Consider the following 23,761-nt stretch of genomic DNA (forward strand, 5'->3'; position numbering starts at 1 on the left):
GTGCTGTATATCTTACGAACTTGAAATAAAACGTGCTGTATATCTTACGAACTTGAAATAAAACGTCCTGTGTATCTTACGAACTTGAAATAAAACGTGCTGTATTTCTTACGAACTTGAAATAAAATGTGCTGTATATCTTATGATCTTGAAATAAAACGTGCTGTATATCTTACGAACTTGAAATAAAACGTGCTGTATATCTTACGAACTTGAAATAAAACGTGCTGTATATCTTACGAACTTGAAATAAAACGTGCTGTATATCTTACGAACTTGAAATAAAACGTGCTGTATTTCTTATGAACTTGAAATAAAATGTGCTGTATATCTTACGATCTTGAAATAAAACGTGCTGTATATCTTACGAACTTCAAATAAAACGTGCTGTATATCTTACGAACTTCAAATAAAACGTGCTGTATATCTTACGAACTTGAAATAAAACGTGCTGTATATCTTACGACCTTCAAATAAAACGTGCTGTATATCTTACGACCTTCAAATAAAACGTGCTGTATATCTTACGAACTTGAAATAAAACGTGCTGTATATCTTACGACCTTCAAATAAAACGTGCTGTATATCTTACGAACTTGAAGTAAAACGTGCTGTATATCTTACGAACTTCAAATAAAACGTGCTGTATATCTTATGAACTTCAAATAAAACGTGCTGTATATCTTACGAACTTGAAATAAAACGTGCTGTATATCTTACGAACTTGAAATAAAACGTGCTGTATATCTTACGAACTTGAAATAAAATGTGCTGTATATCTTACGAACTTGAAATAAAACGTGCTGTATATCTTACGAACTTGAAATAAAACGTGCTGTATTTCTTACGAACTTGAAATAAAACGTGCTGTATATCTTACGAACTTGAAATAAAACGTGCTGTATATCTTACGAACTTGAAATAAAACGTGCTGTATATCTTACGAACTTGAAATAAAACGTGCTGTATATCTTACGAACTTGGAAATAAAACGTGCTGTATTTCTTATGAACTTGAAATAAAATGTGCTGTATATCTTACGAACTTGAAATAAAACGTGCTGTATATCTTACGAACTTGAAGTAAAACGTGCTGTATATCTTACGAACTTGAAGTAAAACGTGCTGTATATCTTACGAACTTGAAATAAAACGTGCTGTATATCTTATAAGCTTCAAACATCAGCCAAAGAATATTTATATGAAATGCCATTAGCTTAGCAGCAATAACATACTGCTAAAATCCCATAAGGGTACTAGACTGAATGAGCATTATTGTAGAGGTATTATAGGTCCTTGTTTTTAACATCTATGGCCAAAACTGAAGGCCTAATTCTCAAAATCATGGTTTGTCACTGACATGACACCAACTTACTGGGGGAACAGACATTTGATTTGGGGGCAGCATGCTGCAGTAGGAGCTGATGTTTTTAGTAAATTGTAAATTATTCATAATTTTTACTATGATAGTTTTAATCTAAAGTAAATAATGTGATCTCTTTGCACTGATGTCATCTCATAATATGAGCAGATCATATTCAGGGAAATTGGAACACTTCTCAATGTTATTTAATGTCATTATTATACACTGAAAATATTTTTAATTTAAAACACAAGTCCAAACATGAACATGTAAAAAAGCATACCATATTTCCTAAAATAATCTCTACATCTAACTAATAAACTTAACACTCCTGAATACTCTGACTGTTCCTGTAAAATGGGTCTTGTAATGGATAGTTATCAGGGTCAACTTACAGAGATCTCCTTTTTTTGTGATTGTTCATGCACATTTGTCCTCATTCAGGTTTAGAGTGGTCAGCGTCACCACCAAACGAGCCAGTCTTCTGCTGCTTCTCTTAACATACGTGCCTGGGTGGCCTTGGGGTTGTGACCTATTACACACTAGGATCAATATACATTCATAAGATGTTGCGTTTTCATTTTTAAGCAATTTCCACGGCTGTAGAAAGTAGCCTAAACAAAAACCGCATCTCACCAGTGTATTAAATTCACCCATACTGCACTTTCAGACCAGCCAAATTTGTCACAAAAACCACAAGTCTGGCAATCTGGCATGATGGAGAATGAGTGAAACATGTGCATGTGGGAAACAGCACAGTTTTTCTGGTTGCCATAGTAACCCTGCATGCTCAAAATCCCTACTGTTAAATGCTGTTTTGCTAAAGCAGTTGTTTTCACACTGTTATATGCGGTTTATTACCATGGCTTTTCTCAAGCTTTGCGTTTGCCTTGCTTAGTTTTGGAGGGTGCAAGTAACCCAGTGTCCCTTATAGTTGGTGCCTACGGACACTGCTGTATGTATGTATATAATAGTAGATGAAGTTATCTATACAACCTATGATACAATATCCAATTGGTCTAGATATCAGGAACATGTATCTAATAAACTGGCAACACGTGATATGTTCCAGTGTTTACTTTCCAAAATGTATTCTCATTGAGTTTTGAACTCTGGGTTCTTCCAGAAGCCCTAATCGCATTGGGACCTCCGCTCAGCCGGTACCTTCATTATCTCTTCCACTGCTCTATCAGGAAACCCTTGGCAGAGCTTCTGCTCATGTGTTTGGGGCCTGAGGAGCTTTGTAATGTGCTCAGAAGGTGAGGGAGATAGAGAACATGATGGGCAAAAGAGTGAGTGGAGCATAAGGGCGACTTGAGAGAAGAAAGCGGGAAAGTTGGCACGAAGGAGTGAAAGAAAGACCGGCTCCAAGCTTAATCTAACCTGTGGTGTAACGAGGCTGCTTTCGAGCTTCCCCCTTGAATAGAGACAAATGAAGCTTGTTTACACCCGGTTTGCCATTCTCCATACCCCGTGCACGTTCTAGTCCCATCTGTCAAAAATCACAGCAATAGTCTGGGAAAAAATCAGGGCAGTGAACTAAAGTGTAATGGAAGGAGAGCCTATTCGGTGACAGAATACTTTCATAGTCTGGCGAAAGCAATCCCATGGGCCAAGCTGTGAAATGACAATGCTGCCATCTTTTCTGACAAGGGTCTTTTATCAAGCGGCTACGGAGATCCTGGTCCCAATCAGAATTTCGAGAGAGTGAAAGAGGGAGAGAGCGTGAGAGAGAGAATCTTGCTTGCGCCCATTTAGCCACCACTAGTTGTTGATGTAGGAACTTCAGCTGATTTTGCGAGCGCAAGATGTCAAATTAAAGTAAATCTACCTGTCACCAGCCATAGAACGACGAGACAGCCAGGAGAGATGAGGGCGCTTGGAGCGTGACTGAGTGTGTGTGCTCCACACTGTGCCACGCCAGTCCCTGGGTGATAATTAAGACTATGCTTGAGGGAATTTCACTTACCTGCTTTTGATTACTGGTGTCAAGACGTCCCCATCCAGGGAGCTGGATAGATTTTACACACAGACATTGATTTCTATGTGAAAAGGACAATATACCCACCAAACATAATTGCACAAGCATATTCGATTACTGGTGTTAAATGGGCAGGTAAAGAGGAATCTTTTGATTCTGTGGGCAATTACTCAACTGCAGAGTTTGCCAAGGGTGCAAATGGACTACATACAGCATACAACAATAATGTACTGCTTTATGTCTGAAATATGTCTCAAGGGGTTTGTTCAATGTGGTGATGCACAAATATGTATACCTTGTTCAGTTTTCCAAATTTTGCAATGTAGGCTTGGGTGTGTTGTTGCTTGCTGGAAAAATGATATAAATGTGGTACAGCATAGAGAAGAGATGGGTCTTGGTTCCTGTCAGTGTTTCTACCTTTTGCTTTGAGGGCATTTGTAGATGCAAAGGACCCCATGCACCTGGGTGGTAACTAACTAACTCACTCACTTATGTTTAGCATACTGAAGATTCCCCACAAAGGGCATACCAGTGGCATCTGAATAGCTTTTGATGCTTCATAAAAGCAGTGCTTTGCATCAATAACACCATGTTGTTGTTCCAACTAGTGTTGGTAAATAAGGATTTTTTTTTTGCTTGTTGTAGAAAAAAGTGTTAAATTGAAAACTGTCAAAAAAAAGGCTGTGGTCTGCTAATCACACATAAGCCATAATTAACTACCATCTTTTTCTTTTCTTTGGTGTTATTACTACTTAATAAGGAATTTGAGAAATACTGGGTATTTTTTATTTTTTGTATACTACAAAATCCAAGACAATACACCGACGTGCCGTTTGGTGTTGGATTGTACTTATTACTCGATGTGCTTTATTTACTTGTATACTAAATACAATACTCTCTTTTTTTCCTCCCCCATAAGCACTGCTGGGGGATGGAGTCGGGTAGGATTGATGGGAGTAATGCGGTCAAAGTTTGAATTGCGCTGATGCATCTATGTTATATGTAACTATGATGTAATGGTGAAAAAAACCTAATAAGCATATTCATATAATTATTCAATAGAAGCCTAGAGTTATAAACGTTATGTCTTTCTGCTTACTTACTTTTGTAGTAAATTGTGTTATGGAAATATACCTGTTGCTATTACTCCATTACAAAGTAACATCAGAAGCCAATCCTGCCTCTGTTTTCCACATTTTAGCACTTCGCCTGTTCCCAACACACCTGATCCAGCTAATCAGCTCATTAACAACCCCTTAATCTACCGGCAGAGGAGGTTTGCTGCGTGCCCGTCCTTGTTAGCAACAGTAAAATCGCTGTATAAAATATGCACAAGGTATCCTTTCTCATGCAGTTTTCTTCTGGATAAGAGCTCATTATTAATTTGTTTAGTATTTAGAAATGAAATATGGAAAAGTTTCCATTTTCCTTTTTTTTACATCATGTTCTTTAAATATCAAATGAATGCAAGAGGAAAAGGAGTACATGAAGCAGCAGACATCTTTAGTTCACCAACCTTAAAATTGTAAAATATGAAAATAAATGTATGAATGTTAAAATGTTCAAATATGACAAGCCAATAAAAATAATAATGCTAAAAATGTACTGCAGTTATATTTTATAGAGGCATAGTATCTCTAATCTCATAGACCCAGCATTTTTCAGGCAATCTTTCAATTACTGAATAAGCCATCATACTGAACGATTGACAGTTTGCCTAATTCACTTCATAAAAGCTTAATGAGCTGGTGCATTGAACCAGATGTAATAGCATATTTGCAGAGTCGTGGCCTTTTATAGCTGGACTTCAGCACACCTCATCAATATCTGAGCCACTGCAAGACACGTTGCCTAGTAGCTAATAAATGATTAGACTTATTAGACTGATTCTTATTGACAATGATGACAAAAGGGCATTTACAGTATTTATTATTTGGGAGTGTTTTTACTGCAGTTGTCTTGGGTAAAATAACACATAAGTGGCAAATACCTGATTATGAACACAGGTGTCACGCCTTTCCATATCAAATGTCATTCAAGTGCCTCATAAGCCTCTAGACTTTCTCTAAATGCCTAAAGCATCTTAAGCTTGAGTATGTGAGGCTTCATTCGGAGGTTTTTGGGTATGTATCATGTGCTCTCATGCCTCAGGCCTTTCCTTATGTTCTGGGTTCTGCCGCGAGCGCAGGTAAGCTGCGCTCCTGTCCAAGTCACTGGGGTGCATGTCGGGCAGAAATCAAGAGTAAGTGCTGCTCGAAAATATTAAAGTCTGACAGGTCATCAGTGTGACTCCACATTTCTCACAAACAGAGCCAACAATTCAGAAGCAGGACTCCATCACCTGATGTACAAAAATACATTTATTTGAAACAATTTCAAAATGACAGTATTTTTTTAATCCCATAGAAATATTGAAATAAGGATGTATTTGACAGTAGTCATGAGCCATGCAGCTGTACACTTGGTGGAATGAGAGAAAAGCATCACCATGATTTTGCCCGTTGAAACATTGTACGGTAAACACTGACATATTAAGCTCAATTTCTCCTCGGCCATCTTCACGTCACTTACATTTCCAGCTCTAGCACGTTGGCTAACTGTCGCTGCGTGCTCAAGAAATGAGCTCCGTCCAAACGGAGCGGATTAAATAAAATTTAAAAAAAAAAAGATGAACATGTAGAGAAACATTAGACTGAGAACGCTTTCAGGAACCTAGAGAGAGAGAAAAGCACCTTGGTACATAATTTTTACAAAATCAATAACCTTGGAGAGGCGAAAAAAACCAAACAAAACAAAAACAACGCAACCCTTAACTGCAATAACGTTAGCGCTTCTCATTGTATAAGAAGCCTGAGACGAGGTACCATCAAACAATGAAGTAACAGGTTGTGACAGATGCTAGCAGGCTTTCCAGACGGACATTCATATTCTAGCAGCGACTCGCTTGGGCAAGGACTTGGGGCAGACTTTGGAAAGCGAAAATGTGTGAAAAGGAGGGCATCCCTGACGGATGTGAACTTGGTGGCCTGTGCCGAAATGGCCAGAGGAAGCAGCGTCAGAACGAAGAAACGCCCCAGCTCTGTCCAGTTTACTTTTTGACCAGTGCTAATGCCAAAGGCCCTGGTCAAACAGAGGTCAGGAAGAAACAAGACTCAGAATTCTGAATGAAAATGAATGAATAACAGTGAATATGGTGCAGTTGCCCAATAGTGAAGATCTAGACTGAGATTAGCAAGGTCTGAGCTGGATTAGTTTTACTCTGAGCTTCTGTAATGCAACTCCTAATAGATTAGACTGATGGACCAGTTTGGGATAAATTGTAAATTCTCCAGATTACCATGGCCTGTTGGACTTTTCAGTAGACGTGTATGCAAGTCCAGTCTTGATCCATTGTAACCATGCATGCTTTGTCCTGCTTTGTTATTAGCCTATATTACCATGGCGTCGCTTCAAACAGGACTACTGTTACTGTGGGAGATCTAGGTTCAGCCAATTCTAAAACTCCAGAATTATTATAAAAGCTATGCACATTACAGATTCATACTGGGTTAAAATCATGCTCTGCCTCAGTAATGACCTACATTTTATGTAGTACATTCCATGATAGATTTGAACACAACTGAGATGCAACATGAAATGCAATTCACAAATCACGTTTCTCTATACTAGGTTTGGAAAATATGCCAAACAGTGTTTTGATATCATTTGATCTGTTGACTGAAAAACAGTTAGGGGGCATGTTTAAGAAGCGAAAGTTAAATTTGTGTCAGAAGCAAGGTTGGTAAGTTTTTTTCAAAATGTATCCTGGTGCACATTATTGGTTAATCTATAGTCTGTAATCTGTTTTCTGTAATGTATAGTCTAAAAACATAAATAACAACGCTTGACTGCATTGCATAAGAAGCCTGAGACAAGATACAATTAAACAACGATTTAACAGGTCACAAGGGGTCCTAGCAGGCTTTCCTGTCTGTCCGTCTGTCCATCTCTATCTATTTTATTTGTCTATCCATCTGTCTGTCTCTCTTTCTCTCTTTTAATACTGTAATTTACTAAATACTATATCAAAGCAACAAAATCTGATTACGTTCAGTCAGTTTGGATTACTTGTCTTTTTCCAGTAATCTAATTAAAGACTAGCTAAATTTCATCAAGACGTCTTTAAACAAGACACAGGTGACCCATAACTGTCTAACAAAAATACGCACACTGGACGCAACGGTTTTTCTTTTCTTTCTTTTTTCCTGTCATTTGCACCGTGAAAACGAATCAAACAATGATAATGTTTGTGACACAGATCTCTTGGTCCTCCTTTATATGCTGGACAGTGAAAGCAGCACAAATAGTTTCACTGCCTCATTGTTTTACATACAAACAAACAGAACAATACTAATTCCATCTCCCCGCCCTTTTCCCCCCCGAGTATACGACCACCCACCTGTCTGGCCAGACACTGAAGGTCAACTGACTGTCGAGCCCTCCTGCTACCCACTTCAGACCAGCTGCCCATACCCCAGCTACCACCACCTGCCTTGGACTAGCTGCCCACCCTACACTGAAGTTTTCATAGACTCCTAGCTATTACTACTGCTAATACTACTGCTATTAATGTTTAGTAGTTTAATCATTTGTAGGTAGTTTGACTAGAGGAGGATGCGTCGCCCCTTGTGAGCCTTGGTTTCTCTCAAGCTTTCTTCCTCAGCTCTGAGGGAGTTTCCCCTTGCCACTGTCGCCCCTGGCTTGCTCACCTGGGAGTTTTTACATTCATGTTAAAACTTTTTTTTGGAGAAAAGCTGCTTTGTGACAGCATCAGTTGTAAAAAGCACTATACAAATGAATTTGATTTGATTCAGGAGCTGAAACATCGCAAGTGCAGTCATATTCTAATGTTTGAATTTGAAAATGTTTGTAATCTTTTGCTTTGTCACATGTGGTACTTGCATCTCCAAAAGCAACTGTTGAGTTTCTAAATGAAAATAAGTTGACAGAACCACTACAGAGAAAACACTTGGATATGAACTTTTGCTGCAAATTTGAGTGCACAATTAACATTTTGGAAAAAAATAAATAAGAGGAAATCATAACGTGTGTGTGTGTGTGTGTGTGTGTGTGTGTGTGTGTGTGTGTGTGTATATGGATGTATATGTGTGTGTGGACTTGTGAATGAAGCCCATAAATACTGTTGATCAGTAATGAAATTAGGCAGTGTGAGACGTATTCCCGCACCTCACTTACGATGCAGTATGATTTGTGTATTACATTTCATGTTTTTCCACATTAACAATTTGCTTTTAAGATGTGGAACAGAATCTTCTCTCCAAAAAAAAAAAGTAGGACCCCAGGTAAAAGCTAATCCAGCTCCAGTACTGATGAACTCGCATGCTAGATTTATAGCGGGAGAAGATGTGTTGATGCTACGAGTTTCCCGCTGCTTTCCTGCCCGCAGCAGTGGAACTGCCTGCTGACTTCAGCACGGTGGAGTGGTGGGGCGAGAGGTGATTAACAGGAAGACCCTGCTTTCTGCTTGCCGCACTGCACACCTGCTAGCATTAGCGCTCTCGTGCGTGTAGAGACACGGAGCCGCTGAGCTTTTGTTGAGTTCTTTCGTTCTTTCTTAGTCTTTATTTTTTTTAAGCAGTCCTTTTACTGTAAAAGCCTAGCAGCCTCGCCAGGACAGTTTGAGGTAATTGAACAGAACGGCTTGTATAATCTGTTTACGCAGTGCTTTTAGTGTTTAAAAAAAAAAAAGTAGGAAGAAAGAAAGCAGCTCGTATTGTGTTTAGTGCCGAAAAGGGAATAATGTAAATACGCCCAGATCAGCATGGCTCCTCGCTAGCGTAGAATCTGAGGCCTTGAATCAGCAGATTTCCGAATAGTCACAGTGCAACAGCTGCTTTTACTGTGGCCGTCACACATTAGATTTACCCTCAGTGGGGATCAACATCCGTCACAGCTGATTCATGCACCGTGTTTCTGCTTATCAACGTTTATCAATAAATACTGTTTCCTAGGCTTTTTTTTATCTCTGGCCTAAGAGAGAGCAGATAAATCTAAGAAAGATAAGGCCTTCTCAGTGGGTTGGACTCTCTTCATCACTGCCATCGGGTGTTGATGGCAGTCGTCCTTGTTCGCTGATCACAAAGCAGTTCATGTCTTCTGGAGAGCTTATGCTCTTAAAAATAATGGTTAACATAAGTGGTGCTTGGCTTGAAGTTTTAGTTCTACAAAATAAAAAAAAATGTAATTAATATTGAACAGGGTTCGATTTGTGACAGAGGTCTTGGGGGTCCCCCGGTGGAAACTATGAAGTGACCTGTGTGTTGATGTGTACTTGTGAGATTTACCAGTGCAGTTTTTTTTTTCCACGAGTATTACTAGACAAGTATTCTAACTGTATTACTTTATAGCTTGTCTGTTTTTTATTAGCAGTAGCACGTGCAAAAATAACATGTTCCCATCATCGGTGAACTGAACCAAGGTTCACCTGAAAGTGGGTCGAGGCCTAAAATGTCTGGACCACAGTTCTGTTTGGTGTGGGACGACATGTGGGGGGTTCACACTGTCAAATTGAATAGAATAGTGCAATAGGTCTGCTAAAAACAAGGTTGGTGTAAAAATCTGCTAAGCAACGCGGGGCGCTTGCCTCTGAAAGTTGAACAGAAGACATGGCAGGCAGTAGGGCTGTAAGAAAATATCAGTACACTTGAGTATCACAATATTATGTCTTGTGATACCGTATCAATTCTCAAAAACACAGTATTGATGTTTAATTAATAGTGACCACGCAAAGATTCCTGGCCGAGTGTCATTCATTTTGTGTTGTCTAACCCTCCGACTGCTAGATGGCAGTGTTGTAATCCATGTCCATTAGCCTCTTCTGCTCCAATGTAAACAAGAAGCGTGAGGATGCACTGCTACTGTTAGCATTAGCAAACCTAGCTGACTAGTTTAAATGTTGATTCAGCCTCATTTCAAGTCGGTTGTACAGTCTACTATACTCTCCAGCTTAGTATTCCTACCTACCCCTGATAAGGTGATTTAAAGCTGGTAACATTAGTAGAATTAGGTGAGGCTGAAGGCTTCCTGTTCACCAGCTTTCTTGTTCCGATTTTCCCGGTCCACCTTAAATGGTGGTAGTTACATTCGGACACCCCAGGTGTTATAATAACTGCTGCACCATTTAAAGTGGAACTGGCAAAACAAGGATCTGGCAAATAGACAGCTGATGTCCCTTTACTCTTATGGGACATTCAGGACCCCCTTAGCCCTCCCCTCAATTCGAACCCTGGTATGCAATTATTATTAAACTTTAAAGTAGCTCTTTTAACTCACCCATCTCAGTTACACAAACTGCTTCTTCATCTGTTGAAGGGTTCTTTACATAAAAGTGGTCCTTCTATGTTCATTGCTGCAAAGAGCTTTTTTTGGCACCTTTATTTTTCTATGAGTAGAAAGCCAAGAGTTGAGTTGGAGCAATTGGGTTCACATCTGCACAGAAATGTAATATGGTGTAAATATATTCCAGTCTGCTGAGTTTTCTATTCAAATTTTGGAATATATTAAATATTGAATATATCTCTATGTTGGCCATGTCACAAACTGAATATGATCCTTGCACTGCTTAAATTTGAAGAATAAATAAGAATGCTACTTAACCTATCCATGCTTCCTCTGCAAATGCACTCGTCTGTAGTTACTGTGTGAGGTTAGACAGAACTTTAGAAAGCACTGGCAAAAATCTCATTCAGCTTAATAAGAAACTGGAGCACACAGCTAGTTTGTTTTGTTGAAATCTCTGAATTTAGCGTATTATTTACTTTCAGTGATATTTCCACTGCAAGAAATGGTATCTTGTCAAGTGAAATGATCCTAAATCTATTTGATATGTCTAATAGTTCCCATTTTGATATTTCATGTACTTATAAGATTATTTACCTTATCTCTAGACATTATTTACTTATTTCATGTGATTTTACTAAGTAAAACTATCTCACCATACTGGCAAATCTTTTTGCTGCTTTCAAGCACATTTCATTGCTTTAAACAAGCAGAATTATCTGCCAATATAGTGAGAAGTACTTAAAGCAATGAAAAAGAAATTGTCTAGAAATGATTTTAAATTAAGCTTACAACAAACTCAATAGGAGAAATATTAGATATATTGACTATATTTAAGAATTTTACTTAAAATACCAATTTTTTGTACAACAATGGCTATGAAGGAACAGATGGGCAGAGCATAAGTGGTCAATTGACTGGTATGAGTATCGATGATCATATATTGTAGCACTTTGTATAACTTTTAAAGTAACTGTAAATATATCTGTAAATAAATTTAAATATTACCACTTTCTATTTCAGTCTCTCTCCACAAGAAGTATCTTGGCATTTTCAGTGAATGCACAAGCAATAGATCGAAATCTTTTTACGACATGGTCGTTTCTTATCAGATCTCCACAGATTTTTTGGGATGTTGCTGTTCAGATACATTCAAAAAGGGCCATGTGTTCCCAAATGTTTTCCCACTGCACAAGGCAAAGTCACACATCAAGTTCTAACAGCAACTTTTCTCTCCAGGTGAAAGAGGTAAGCAAGTGGACAAGACTTGTTTTTATAAAGAACCTCTCCAATTTAAACCTTCACCAAGCAGTCAGAGTTTAAAGAATGCAACTTTAAAGGAATATTCCAAAGTTTTTCAACCTAATCCGCTGTATATGCAGCATATGGTCAATTACCATGGATGATAAAAAATAAATAAATAAATAATATGTTTTATATAATAGAACCCACTTACAATAGAAGCAAGTTGGCAGATGCTTTGCTTATTTATTTATTTAATTAATTATTTTCAATTTGTCTTCCCAGTTTAGTCACAGCCAATCCCCACCCGCTAGCTACGTCTCCCCATCACACGATGCTACCAAGCTGGGAGGGTGAAGACGTGACATGACTCCAAGACATGAACTGCCGTTGAAGCAGCGTCATTGGACAACTGAACATGCTTGGACAAGAATTACGTCTGCTAACAGGTGCCTGCATTGGCTGTGAGATGGTGGGGATAGCTGTGGCATTGCTGGGGATCAAACGGGCATTAGTTATTGGCTGTATGCTACAGATGCTGTAGAAAAAAAAAAAGCTGCTGGAGTATCCCTTTGGTCCCTGACCAAGGAGCCGGATAAAGTTCCAACGGTAAGAAAGAACTCATCATCCGAATGGCAACATAGGAAAGTGTAAATAATTTCCCTTTTTTTTGTAATGGATGACTAAAAAATAACTATTTACAGCACTTGCTTATCTACAACACATACTGTAAATCGCGTCCTTGCAAATAACATGCACAAGTCAAGGACCTCGTCAAAAAAAAAGAAGAAAATCATGGTTATTCCATAAAAGTAAACGTCTCAGATTCTCAACACGCTTTTATCAGTTGAAAAGGTACTGTGTTTTAAGGTTTACAGTTCTGCGCTTTGCCACGGTATTTACAATAGAAGCATGTGAAAATGACAGCATACAGCTGTATATACAGAGAAATGAACTCGGTCTATTGAGACTATGATACAGTTCAAAGCTCTTCCCTGGGAGACAAGACACAAAGATTGATTTTTCTTTTTTAAAAAAGAAACTGACAAACAATATACTTTGTTAAAATTATTCATATAAATACTCTAACCTTTATCATACTGGTTTATACAATAACTATTACTTTTACTATGTATAAATTAAGTTGGAATTTCAAGTGGCCAAATGTTTTGATGGCAAAATATGTAGTATGACAAAAAGGCATTGTTTTCGTAAGGCGTTCACTTTATATCTTATAATGACAGGCAAAAATAAAATAACAATGGAACCTGCTTTATGTACAGCGACTGGCCGATCCAACAAGATGAGGTAACATTAGAATGAGTGCAGACACCTGCAAGGTTGATAGAAGAAAGTGCATTAAAGATGGCTTAAATTAAAGGGGCATTACAGCCTAAAACTAGCATTTAGTGTGTTTTTTGTCATGTTATGTAACATTCTGTAGTGCATCGCTTCATCCTTCCACTTCATTGTTTTGACAGAGTTCATGATTTTATGTTCGCTGCGTTCTGCAGCCTAGGTAGTGCAGGTCCTCAGTAGGACATCAGCTTCGTTTTCCACCATTTTTGGGTTTTTTTTTTTTTTTTTCTTCACCTCATTAATGGTCAGAGAGCTGCAAGGATGTCAGTTGTGTCCTCAATCTGCATTTCTAGGCTGTATACAAAGGGTCCTTCACTTTGGAACGGCCTTCTGTGGCGTAGCGGCCGAGAAAAGCCTAGGCTTTGGAGCGCAGCTATTCTTTCTGTGTTCTTGTTCATCAATGTTCTTTCACTACAGTACCCAACATGCATCATGCCAAAACATCATATAACCCCTGGGAACTCCTGTGGTGTCAACCAGTCTTGACTGCTAAGCTTGCCACTTATCTATAGGCTAATACATACAGGCAAGCGTTACTGGAATTTTACCTCGACTGTCACACGAGAGCATCTTTCTTTATCAAAGACACAACTTAACTGAAACATGCCAGAGAAAAGGAGCCCAACTGAGGTAAGGTGTCAAGCCAGGTAGCTACCTTGCTTAAAAAACTGTAGTTTAGTGGTTTATCCTCCTCATCTCTTACATCTGATTAGTGCATTAGTGCACTCTAATGAATATTTGAAGACATTTGCTACACTTATGTTTGCAATAAGATATTCTGCTTCCTAGCAGCAACACTAGCTGCCTTTATTCTGCATTTACATAAATCCACCCTAAAGCAGTTATAGTTTTTCAAAAGTTTTCTCCACCTTCACGATGCATCATCAGAAGTGGGTTTTCATTTTTAAACTGGAAAATGTCTTTCAAGAAACTACTATTTTGTCCAAAGTGCCCCTTTAACTTAAACGTCTGTAATGATACTTTTGCATGAGGTTCTTCACAGTCCGTTTACTACTTTTTTTCACTTTGTCCTAGACTTCAATCTTGACCAACAAAGGCTTTGGCACTAATTGTAGAACAAGTCTTACTAAAATTATACTTGTGATATATTCTTTGTAGTCCTCTACAGCACCTTACTGCTTCATGTGATAAGCATAATACACCACATAATGTATGTACTATGATCTTTTATTAACCGTGTAATTTTGGAAATTTTGATTCTTGTTACTTATGACTGCATCATATGTGCCACACAAGGGTGTCCTTTAGCAAACATTCATCTATCTGACTGCAGTCTTTGCAAACGGTGGACTATGCAGAATGTTACAATTACTTATACTTTAGTCTGTTCATTTGCATATTTCTTTGACTTTATTTTCGCAGTGGCTCAGATTATATTTGATATGCAAATAAGCTGACCGAATGCATGTATAAAATATAAAAAAAAGGAAACACAAGCATTTAAAATAGCAAGCAACAGTTATCTTGATGTGCGAACAGCTAATGCAGGCAGCTCAGGGTGCAAAGCCCCAGACTGAACAACCAGAAGTTCTTGATTCAACACAGTGTATTTGTTTCTGTCAAACTAAAAAAGGACTTATCTGGATATGGTTTCCTGCATTATGCTATGATTGATGTTCAAAACAAAATACCATTACACATCGCCGTGGAAATGATAAGAAAAGCTGCGATGCTCCTCTTGTATCTGTAGCTCGTACATTCCCGAAATGCTGCAACACGTCTCGTCAACGGAACGGAACGGACACTTTGCCATCAACACATTCTGGAGTTACTTAGTCTTACAATATTCGTGGAGAAGTTTTTCGAAAGGCCCAATGTTTTCGTTTGCCACTCAATTTGAGTCTGCGCCTCATTTTCTCTCGCTGCCGAGCCCGTTTTTCATCATAATTAAAAATGTCTCATTAAGTATGTTTAGATCCTCCACGCAGATCTTATCAAACAAGACACCCATGCAAATCTGTATAAACGAGGTCCTTAGAAAACTATTAACAATGACTGTTTCTGAAATTACAAAAAGAAAGGAAAAGGAAAACATACAGAACTTTTCAAAATGGCGACACTTCTGTACACTTCGTTTACATTGCACTTCCAGGTTTGTCTTGTTCAAAGCTGTCACGGATGGACGTTCCGTTCAGACGCTCGTACAGTTGGGGATCTCTCTTGTGCTTTCACAGGTGTTGATCATCCCACCTGGTTGGGAAAAACACAAGGACAGACTTATCTCAGTCAACCAGTGACTTGGAGTAATGCTGCAAATCAAGTAGTGCCTAATGGGCACTTTTCAAGATAATGCTCTTAAACGCTTCTTTCCTTGTATGTGTGATTCCAGGAAAAGGCTTTAACCGGTATAAAACAGCGCTACTCAAAAGGTGGTCCTCAGGCCAAAGTTGACCAGTGGGGATGTTTGCTTTGGCCCACCACAAAGGTGCCCTAAAACTTCCCCCTCAGTCTGTCAGAGAATAACCATTTATTTTATACTATACATAACTTCCTTAAACAGTAGAAGACTCCAGGTCATGTGTTATCAGGTCGCAGATCATCACAGCTGTGATGTTCTACCGATAACACATGACCTCGATTGTTCTGCTGCTTTTATACAAAAGTTAGATAAAGTAAGACATTAATAAATTGGACTGTGTAGAGTTTAACATGTTCTTTTTTCCTTCCGCCAAATTATATTTCCTTAACAAGCAGCCTGTTGCTACATCAGAGTAACGAGTTCCGCTCACTCGCTGCACAGCCGGCAGTTCGTTCTCCAGCTCCACACAGACCAATTATGGAATTATGATTTAGTGTAGGAACGATTAGGAACTATGATTTAGTGTAGTCTCATCTTCAGAGTCTGACCAAATCGGCTGTCGGTCAAATGTGATCTTAAAAGTATCCATTTTCTGTTTGTGCGCAAAGTAAGAAGTAAAAACGGTTCAATAGCCCGAGCATCTCAAAGTTGTAGCAACGGCGTCTCGGCGGAGTGATACAGTGTTTGTGAAGAACCTGTGATGTTATGATGAAATAAAAACGCCTCTCAACCAATCAGCTTGTTTGGGCGGAACTGACTGTTGTATTATAATTATTATATGACTTTTTTTCTAAATAGTTTTCTAAATTTCTGCATAATTGCACCTTTATGATGTAAATAAAATCATTGATGTTTAATGCTCCAAAAAGCCTTTCTGGCACCTTTTATTTTGAAGTGTTCCTCTTTTATTTCTATATTGCTTCATCTTCCTCAGCCTATGTTAAACATGCACTTTAGGTTCCCAAGACAAAAGGTTTAGGCAACCTGGTGTACATTTTGTGGAAACTCTTTAAACTTGAAAAAGGTTCTTCACACTCACGTATGACAAATGGTTCTTTCATCCATTAAAAAAGTTCTTTCTGGCACTCTTCCAAAACGCACCATTTGGCACCTTACCTTTTAAACAATGTGCCATACATTGTACATATTAATGGTGTGTTTATATGCAGTGATTCCTGATTTAGATGCTTATTTTCAAGCCTTCTACCTTAAAGAAGAACTAGTAAGGCTAGTTTATGGGACCCAGAACAGGCCTAAGCCTACTCTTATACTATGCTTATAAGTTCCCAATGATGATTTACCATCAGCACTGCAATTTCATCGAAGTCTAGGTTTAATCTATGTCTGGGAAACCAGCTTGTGGTGTACTTGTGTATGATGTGTAATACAAATGGCTCTTCCTTGTCCTTCTGATCTAGAAGGCTTCCCAAACAGCAGCACTGATCTGATTTCTTCTTGAACTGACCTCAAAACATTTTCTACACACTTGGAAGATGCCACCGGCTTTTACCATATGACTACACACAAATACATAATTATTCTTCAAATAGAGTCAGCATGTTCGGATAACTCAACATAAAATGCATTTGAATAATATCCTGATAACCTGATAACTACATGAGAATCATGTGAGAGCTGAGAGAATTTCTTGTACCGCTGCAAAAATATGGCCTGGCCATGTTAACAGCGTTGATCAACCAATGAAAGAGACAAAAGAAGTGTAGCGTCATGCTTTTCTCTCCTTTAAAGGTTGACTGTTTAATCTATTGCCCTCGTTAGCCTTTAATTATATAATCTGTCTTATCCTGTAGTTATTGTTTATCAGACAATTCAAAAAATAATTTGCAGTCATTAAACAATTACATGAACACAGAAACAGGCACATTGGAAATGTGTCCACCAGGGACTGCTGTGGTTACAACTCATCATTATGTGGTTTGAGCCTTGGAGAAGTAAGTCTTCAAAAATGCTGCATTTTGACGGATGCTGTTTATTTTACAAGCGCAAGAGTTTCGAGTCTTATTAATTTCAGACGTACGTTCGCGGCTGTGTTTTGATCTCTGGAGAGACTGCAGTAATTAAATCATCTGCTGCAGTGCTCGGGACATAAAAGAAACCTTCACTAAAAATTTCACCAGTCTTCTTTCATTTAATGCACAATTATTTGCAAGCCTTTTCATGTTTCAGGTGTCACCCGGCCTTGAATTTAGGTTGAGTCTTCCAATGCAGCACTTTGCAATGTAGATCACAGCACTAAAATTATATTAAGATACAGTATTGTGCAAAAGTCTGAGACCACTCATTTTCTGTCCCAGCCATTAAGTACAAGTTGCTCATTTTTCAGCATCAGAAAAGCAGGAAACACATAATTGAAAGAAAATTACATAGAAGCCTCAATAACTAAATGTCAGTTTTTTTTCAATGTTTAATGTGTCAATCTTTGACTTTCATTATAGCTTCCCATCTTTTTCATGAGACTTGCTTTTAGTTTTTCAAATAAATATGCAGGGATGTTCTTCCATGCCTTAAAAGTTTGACGACTGAAGTTGGTTGCGTTTTCTGCTTCTGACGATCCAAATCCCAAACACATTTAATGATGTTGAGGTCTGGACTCTGGGGTGGTCAGTCCATTGTTCTGAGAACACCAGCAGCTTCTTTGCTGGATTTTCAAAGGTTTCTTTTTCTCTGTAAGGGCTTCTTAACAGCACATCCTTTCAGATTCATAGTGTTGAGTTGTCTTCTCACAGTGGAAGGATGGACAGAAACACCTGTGGATGTTTTCAGATCTGAAGTAAGAGTTTTTTATCTGATGGCGACTGTTTATCTGATTGGTGGTCTACCAGGTCTTGCGTGGTTGTTAGGAGCCCCATTTTCCTTTTTCTTTTTTTTCCATTTTTTGAACTCCAGGTTTAGAAACTCATGTCTTTTTTCACTTATTTTACTTTCTCCTTCATTGTGCAAGTGAATAATCTCCTCAGAAACATCTGAATTGTACACAATGGCCACTGACTGGAAAGTAAATAAACTCAGGTTAGTTTCTTGTAGACTTTTGCACAGTATGTATACATCTATTAATCCTCTTCCTTAGGACTTTTTGTGAATCTTCTATTTACTATTCAAGGCCATGCCATTTGTGTGTTTGTTGCATTCATTAAAGGGGCTGAAAAAATCCTTAATTAAAATAGTTTGAAAGCTTGAAAACCTTTGGGGTTTCAGACCATATGGTGATTGTCCATGGCATGGCCACAGCAGTGTAAACAACCCCATGACACACAGTTAGATCATGCTTGCTCTTTTTCCAGGACCTCTTTTTGGGCTCTAAAAACATGTCCACCCAAGGTATTTAAATTGTCTAAAATGTCCAGGATTTAGCTTTGCTTTGTTGTTTTTTTTTTTTTTACACTTTGCCCTCTGCCACCTCCTGCCACCAATGAAAACCAAAATATGTAATTCTAGATTATGGAGGTTACATCACCAGTTTTAGTGGCTGGGTAGAAATTTGATGCGTGCTACTTTAAGTTGTGGCCAGTTTAGCTTGCTATAGCCAATCAGATGCTCACTGTACATGTAGACCGAGCATCTCATTGTGTGACTAGAATTTGACCAACGTATGCAAATTCCCTTAGCATTCGCTAAACTGTAGTACAGGCGACCATTATCACAACTCATTCAAGTGATGTTAAAATCCAGATGCCACAAGAGTCACAGAGGAATATAGTCCAGTTTTATTTAATGATGCTTTCACTTTAAAGTAGGACAGCCTGACAATATTTGATCTATGATGTTCCCACTCAACACAAATCCAACATAACCCAAACGTGTTCAATTAAAGATCAACAATAGCTCGATCAGAATAGAATGCAGCCATGTATGAATGGACTAGTCTGATTGAGGCTGATCTGACTGATAGAGGTGGGTAATCCAGTAAATAATCCGTTAAATAGAAGAGTAATAGCCACGTAAACACCCGTATCTGATTACAGGTCATATCGGGGAGTTTAAGTACGTTCTGCGCATGTGTGACGCATCATAGTGAAGGTTTATAATGTTCAACATGGCGGGAAGAGAAACTGCAGAGGAGACCAAGTTTATGCTTTTGAGCTTTAAAAGACGGCAGTGGGACAGGCGTCCAGCTTATGTTTCTCAGAACACGACATCTTCCTCTCCCCTTTCTTTAATGAGGACATGTGAGGTCAAATTTTCTGAGTCTCACATCATTTTAAAGTAAATAAAAACACAAGCGCGCCAAATGGAAACTCGCCTCACTTGGACCGGACCTCACATCATGGTAACGTTCACTCTAAGCGGTCATTTTGCATCGGATTACTTGTGTGCATGTAAACAAAGACTTTTATAAGATTGTTGAATAGACATATAAACACCTCCGTCTTAATTCATAATCGGAATGTATTCAATCAGGTTGGCAAATGCCTTTGCATGTAAACATAGTCACTGTTCTTTGTTTGGTTTTAACAGTAAATTTATGTGTGACTTTATGGTTCATAGGGACAAATGGATTAAGAAAATAACATGACAGCTCCTGTAGCAGAAAGGAGAAAAAAAAAGAATGGAAATAAATATGAAATGGATCTACTCACGTTTAACACGGACCTCCAGCTCCTTCTCCATCAGCTCTTTGGGGCTGGAGAACTCACTGAGCGTGATTTTGGGCGTCGTGGCATCATTCTGACCCACGGTGCCAATCATTTCCTGCTCTTTCTCGTGGTTCACCTCAGCGTATATGTTAAGCCAGGGGATTTTTCTGAAAAGGAAGGGATAAAGATCCTGATCTGTGCGAACATTAACAGTTGACACATTCTATTAAAAAGGCACTTCCGTTTTAATTGGCAGAAGCAACACTTAATCTCCTGCAGTGTGGTCTGAGGAGTTAAACTCGCATCGAAAGTGCAGCTTTCAGTGAAATTCTTCATTTGATTTCATTAGGCACGATTAATACTTCCTGCACTTTTCACTGAAGTGTAAAGCCCTTATGAACGTTCTATTGAGGAGCTGTAATAACTGACTATTAAATGAAACATTGCTTAAGTATTAACAGCTCTACCATATGTCAATAATTTAAGACTTAAGGCTATTCATCACGCTCGCTCAGTCTTCCTTTTACGGAGTTTTGGTAGAGTTTCGCTGTTCTAAAAGAAGGGTGGATTACATTCACTACTGCTCTCGTTAATGGCTGGACTCGAATTTATAAGCAGGAACCAATTACAAAAATGTTTCTCAGAGCGAGCAAGACTAATTCCCCAAATGTTCCTCTTTGTGAGCTTTCACATCTTAACAACCACCAAATAATGGATTTGCAATATCACAGACACAAAATGACCCCCCACCCCCCCACCCACCACCATTTACATTTATGACTGGAAATATGTGCTTTAAATTACCTTCTTCAATTTACTTCAAATTACTATTAATTTTCTTATTTAATTGCTTTGTTTTGTCAAGTGTGACATTTCAATAAATACGATTCCTCTTTAAATTAATGGGAAAAATCCATATCCATTATTGATGATTGCTTCAACATTTCCCAGAGACGCTGCCATGCAAATTATTTTGAGCGCAAATAAATTATTCAAAGAGTTACTAACAGTTTTCCAGCAGAGATACCCCTGCTGCATATTAAAGAATTTAATGATATTTTTCACCAATTTCCTTGAAATGCTGTTTTTTTGTTGTTGTTTTTTTTTTTTTTTTTTGCCACATGCATACTAATCACCTCCATCTACACTGATCAGAAATGCCGTTTTCATGAAGTTCTTTCCATTAATGAACATGACGCTCATACTGGTTGTATTGTGAACTGACATGACTCTACATGGAGCATGCAGCTCTTGAATGAGTATTTATCTCTGAGAGAATAAATTATTGCTTAATGCAGTATTGTACACTGTTGGGGGGGGGACGGTTCTGTCTGGATGAGGTACAAACAATTTACATGTTACAACATAGACTTTAAGGTCCAATTGTGTAGGTTAAATGAATTTTAAGCTCTTTTCACAGCAGCCATAAACTGAGGTTTTCACCTGTTGGGAGAAGCGTTTGAGCCGGGATTTACCCCCGCAGTTACTCTCCAGTGCTTTCAGGACAGTTGAGCGCTTGAGCAGTAGGACAGTGCGATCGTCATGTCAACAAAGTCTTTATAGGAAAGTCGGGCATTACGAGCTTCCCTATTTGTATTTCATCCTCATTTGTAATGTCTCTCATGTAAACAGTGACTGTTTGTACTGGTTTTATGTGTCGCCATGCATATTACCATTCAGGAAGGGATGTTGTTGCCAATATACAAATCTGCTATTGGTAACTAGTTAAACCATAAGCCAAATGCATTCAAAAGCATCACAAGCAATAAGAACTTCTTTATGGGATCTGTGTTTTTTTCCAGCTGGGATACGTTCAAAAACTAAAGTTTGTTATGAAAGTAAGTAAAGTTTTATTCCTGCACATGTAGGCCTAGTGTAGGTTTACACATAAAGCCCCTGTATTGAGGGTAAGTTAACTGTGCTATATGTCAGCATAACCCATTAGTTTACCCAGGCCATATAAGCAGCAGTTCATGTAATATTTACTCTGTGAAATATCTATATGCATTCACACCAAAGTCTGTTTTTGTCTAAAGGTTAAAATATAATGTTAGCCCAATGCAAATGTATTGGAAACTTAGAAAATATGACTGAAATGGTAGTATAAAAATTTGCCTAAAACTTGCTAAGAGAAACCAAATGAGTTAATGCCAGTGCCTTGAACATGCTGTGGTGAAACAACTGGCATGAAACTGTAGCTCTGCAGTTGTGAGTTAGAAGAACGTTTAACAAAACTAAGTTAAGTTCACATAAAAAATCTGTGCAGCAAGTTTTTGCACTGTATGGAATGTGTTTTACAGGTATCAGTTTCAATTCACTGTCAAAATCAAAGGCAAAAAAAGAAAACGCATCCAAATGTCACGTTGGTTGTGCCGAGTTATCACCTTTAACTCTGCTTTTACATCAAGACAAGCTGCAAAATGATGTCTCTCCTCAATCCATATGTTTTCCTTCATCTTATAGACTGAGCTACGTTCAAAGCCATCGTGAAAGACTCAATATTGAATTCTGTACCAATGTGCTCTGAAATCTTTCTCAAGCAAATCACTTTCAGCTTCATTTACTGCTACATTTGTCATGCTCAGTCTGAGCGTATTAATTTGTTTAGGACTTGCATGTGTGACCAAATGTTTGAAAACAGTATAGAAAAGAACATTCAGTCCACATCATCTTCTGGCTGGGAAATTACTGTCGAACAAGCACGGAGAGGAATTTGTGCCAAATTGAATTACAGTTTTCCAGTGGAATAACATGAAATGTTTTACATGTGTGGCATTACTTTTTAATAGTGACATGCAGAATACATGCCCCACAGTACAGTGCAAACTATATTGTCTTCACTTGAACTCTTTCCTGAAAAACGATTGACAAATGAAGATGGAATCACCATGCGGTACAAACGTATTTGCCTCATTGAAATGCAGTCGTAACAGTAAAAAAGTGAAATGCAATGTAAGCATGGAATTGCTTTAAACAGTGATGTGTAGAAAATATGACAACCATCTCCATGTCCACCTTCACTACATCCATAAACCTTCTCTGAGGTCTACCTCTTCTCCTTCTACCCGGCAGCTCCATCTCCTGACTTCAATTCATATCATTATATTTCAGTTAACACTGTGGTATTTGTGCCACAATGAAAAGTAAAAAGTAATGTCCAGTCACAGTCCTCAACAAAAGCTGGAGCGTGGCTGCAAAGTAATCCAAAGAAAATGTGTTTTTCATGATTTTTTTAAAACAGTAAAACATGCTAATAATCCTCATTTATGAAGGAGAAAAGCACATGACCATGAGGCTGTTTGCTCTCATCATCGTAAATGTCAGTATCACTATGGAGTGTTTTATAAATCTAGCCTAATATGTCCTAAAGTTGGTAGATACCTGCTCATCTATTGTTTCTTTTTAAATCAAAGGTATTAAAAGGGAGTTTGTGAGATCAGACCATGCTTTCAACATGGTGGTAGTGGTATAAGGGAAAATTGATTGAGGGAGGGGGGCTCTGAGAACTTGGGCTGGAGTTGTGGGCAACTTCTGCCTGTAGCTAGAAGGCTAGGCACCCCTCAT

The 23,761-nt window shown here is 38.3% G+C and overlaps 1 protein-coding gene across 1 annotated transcript in view; it reads right to left on the reverse strand.

Moving 5' to 3' along the window:
• Window positions 1-8,084: 8,084 nt before the first annotated feature.
• sorcs3 (sortilin related VPS10 domain containing receptor 3) overlaps window positions 8,085-23,761 on the reverse strand; it is a 424,538-nt gene continuing 408,861 nt past the window's right edge. Inside the window, exons 26-27 of the mRNA XM_017724487.2 lie at window positions 20,201-20,364; window positions 8,085-15,493 (exon numbers count right to left, since the gene is read on the reverse strand). Coding sequence (XP_017579976.1) covers window positions 15,435-15,493; window positions 20,201-20,364 — 223 coding nt within the window. The 3' untranslated portion in view covers window positions 8,085-15,434. The remainder of the gene's footprint in view (window positions 15,494-20,200; window positions 20,365-23,761) is intronic.

This window comes from Pygocentrus nattereri, chromosome 12 (assembly GCF_015220715.1).
Source record: "Pygocentrus nattereri isolate fPygNat1 chromosome 12, fPygNat1.pri, whole genome shotgun sequence".
In the NCBI taxonomy this organism is placed as follows: Eukaryota; Metazoa; Chordata; class Actinopteri; order Characiformes; family Serrasalmidae; genus Pygocentrus; species Pygocentrus nattereri.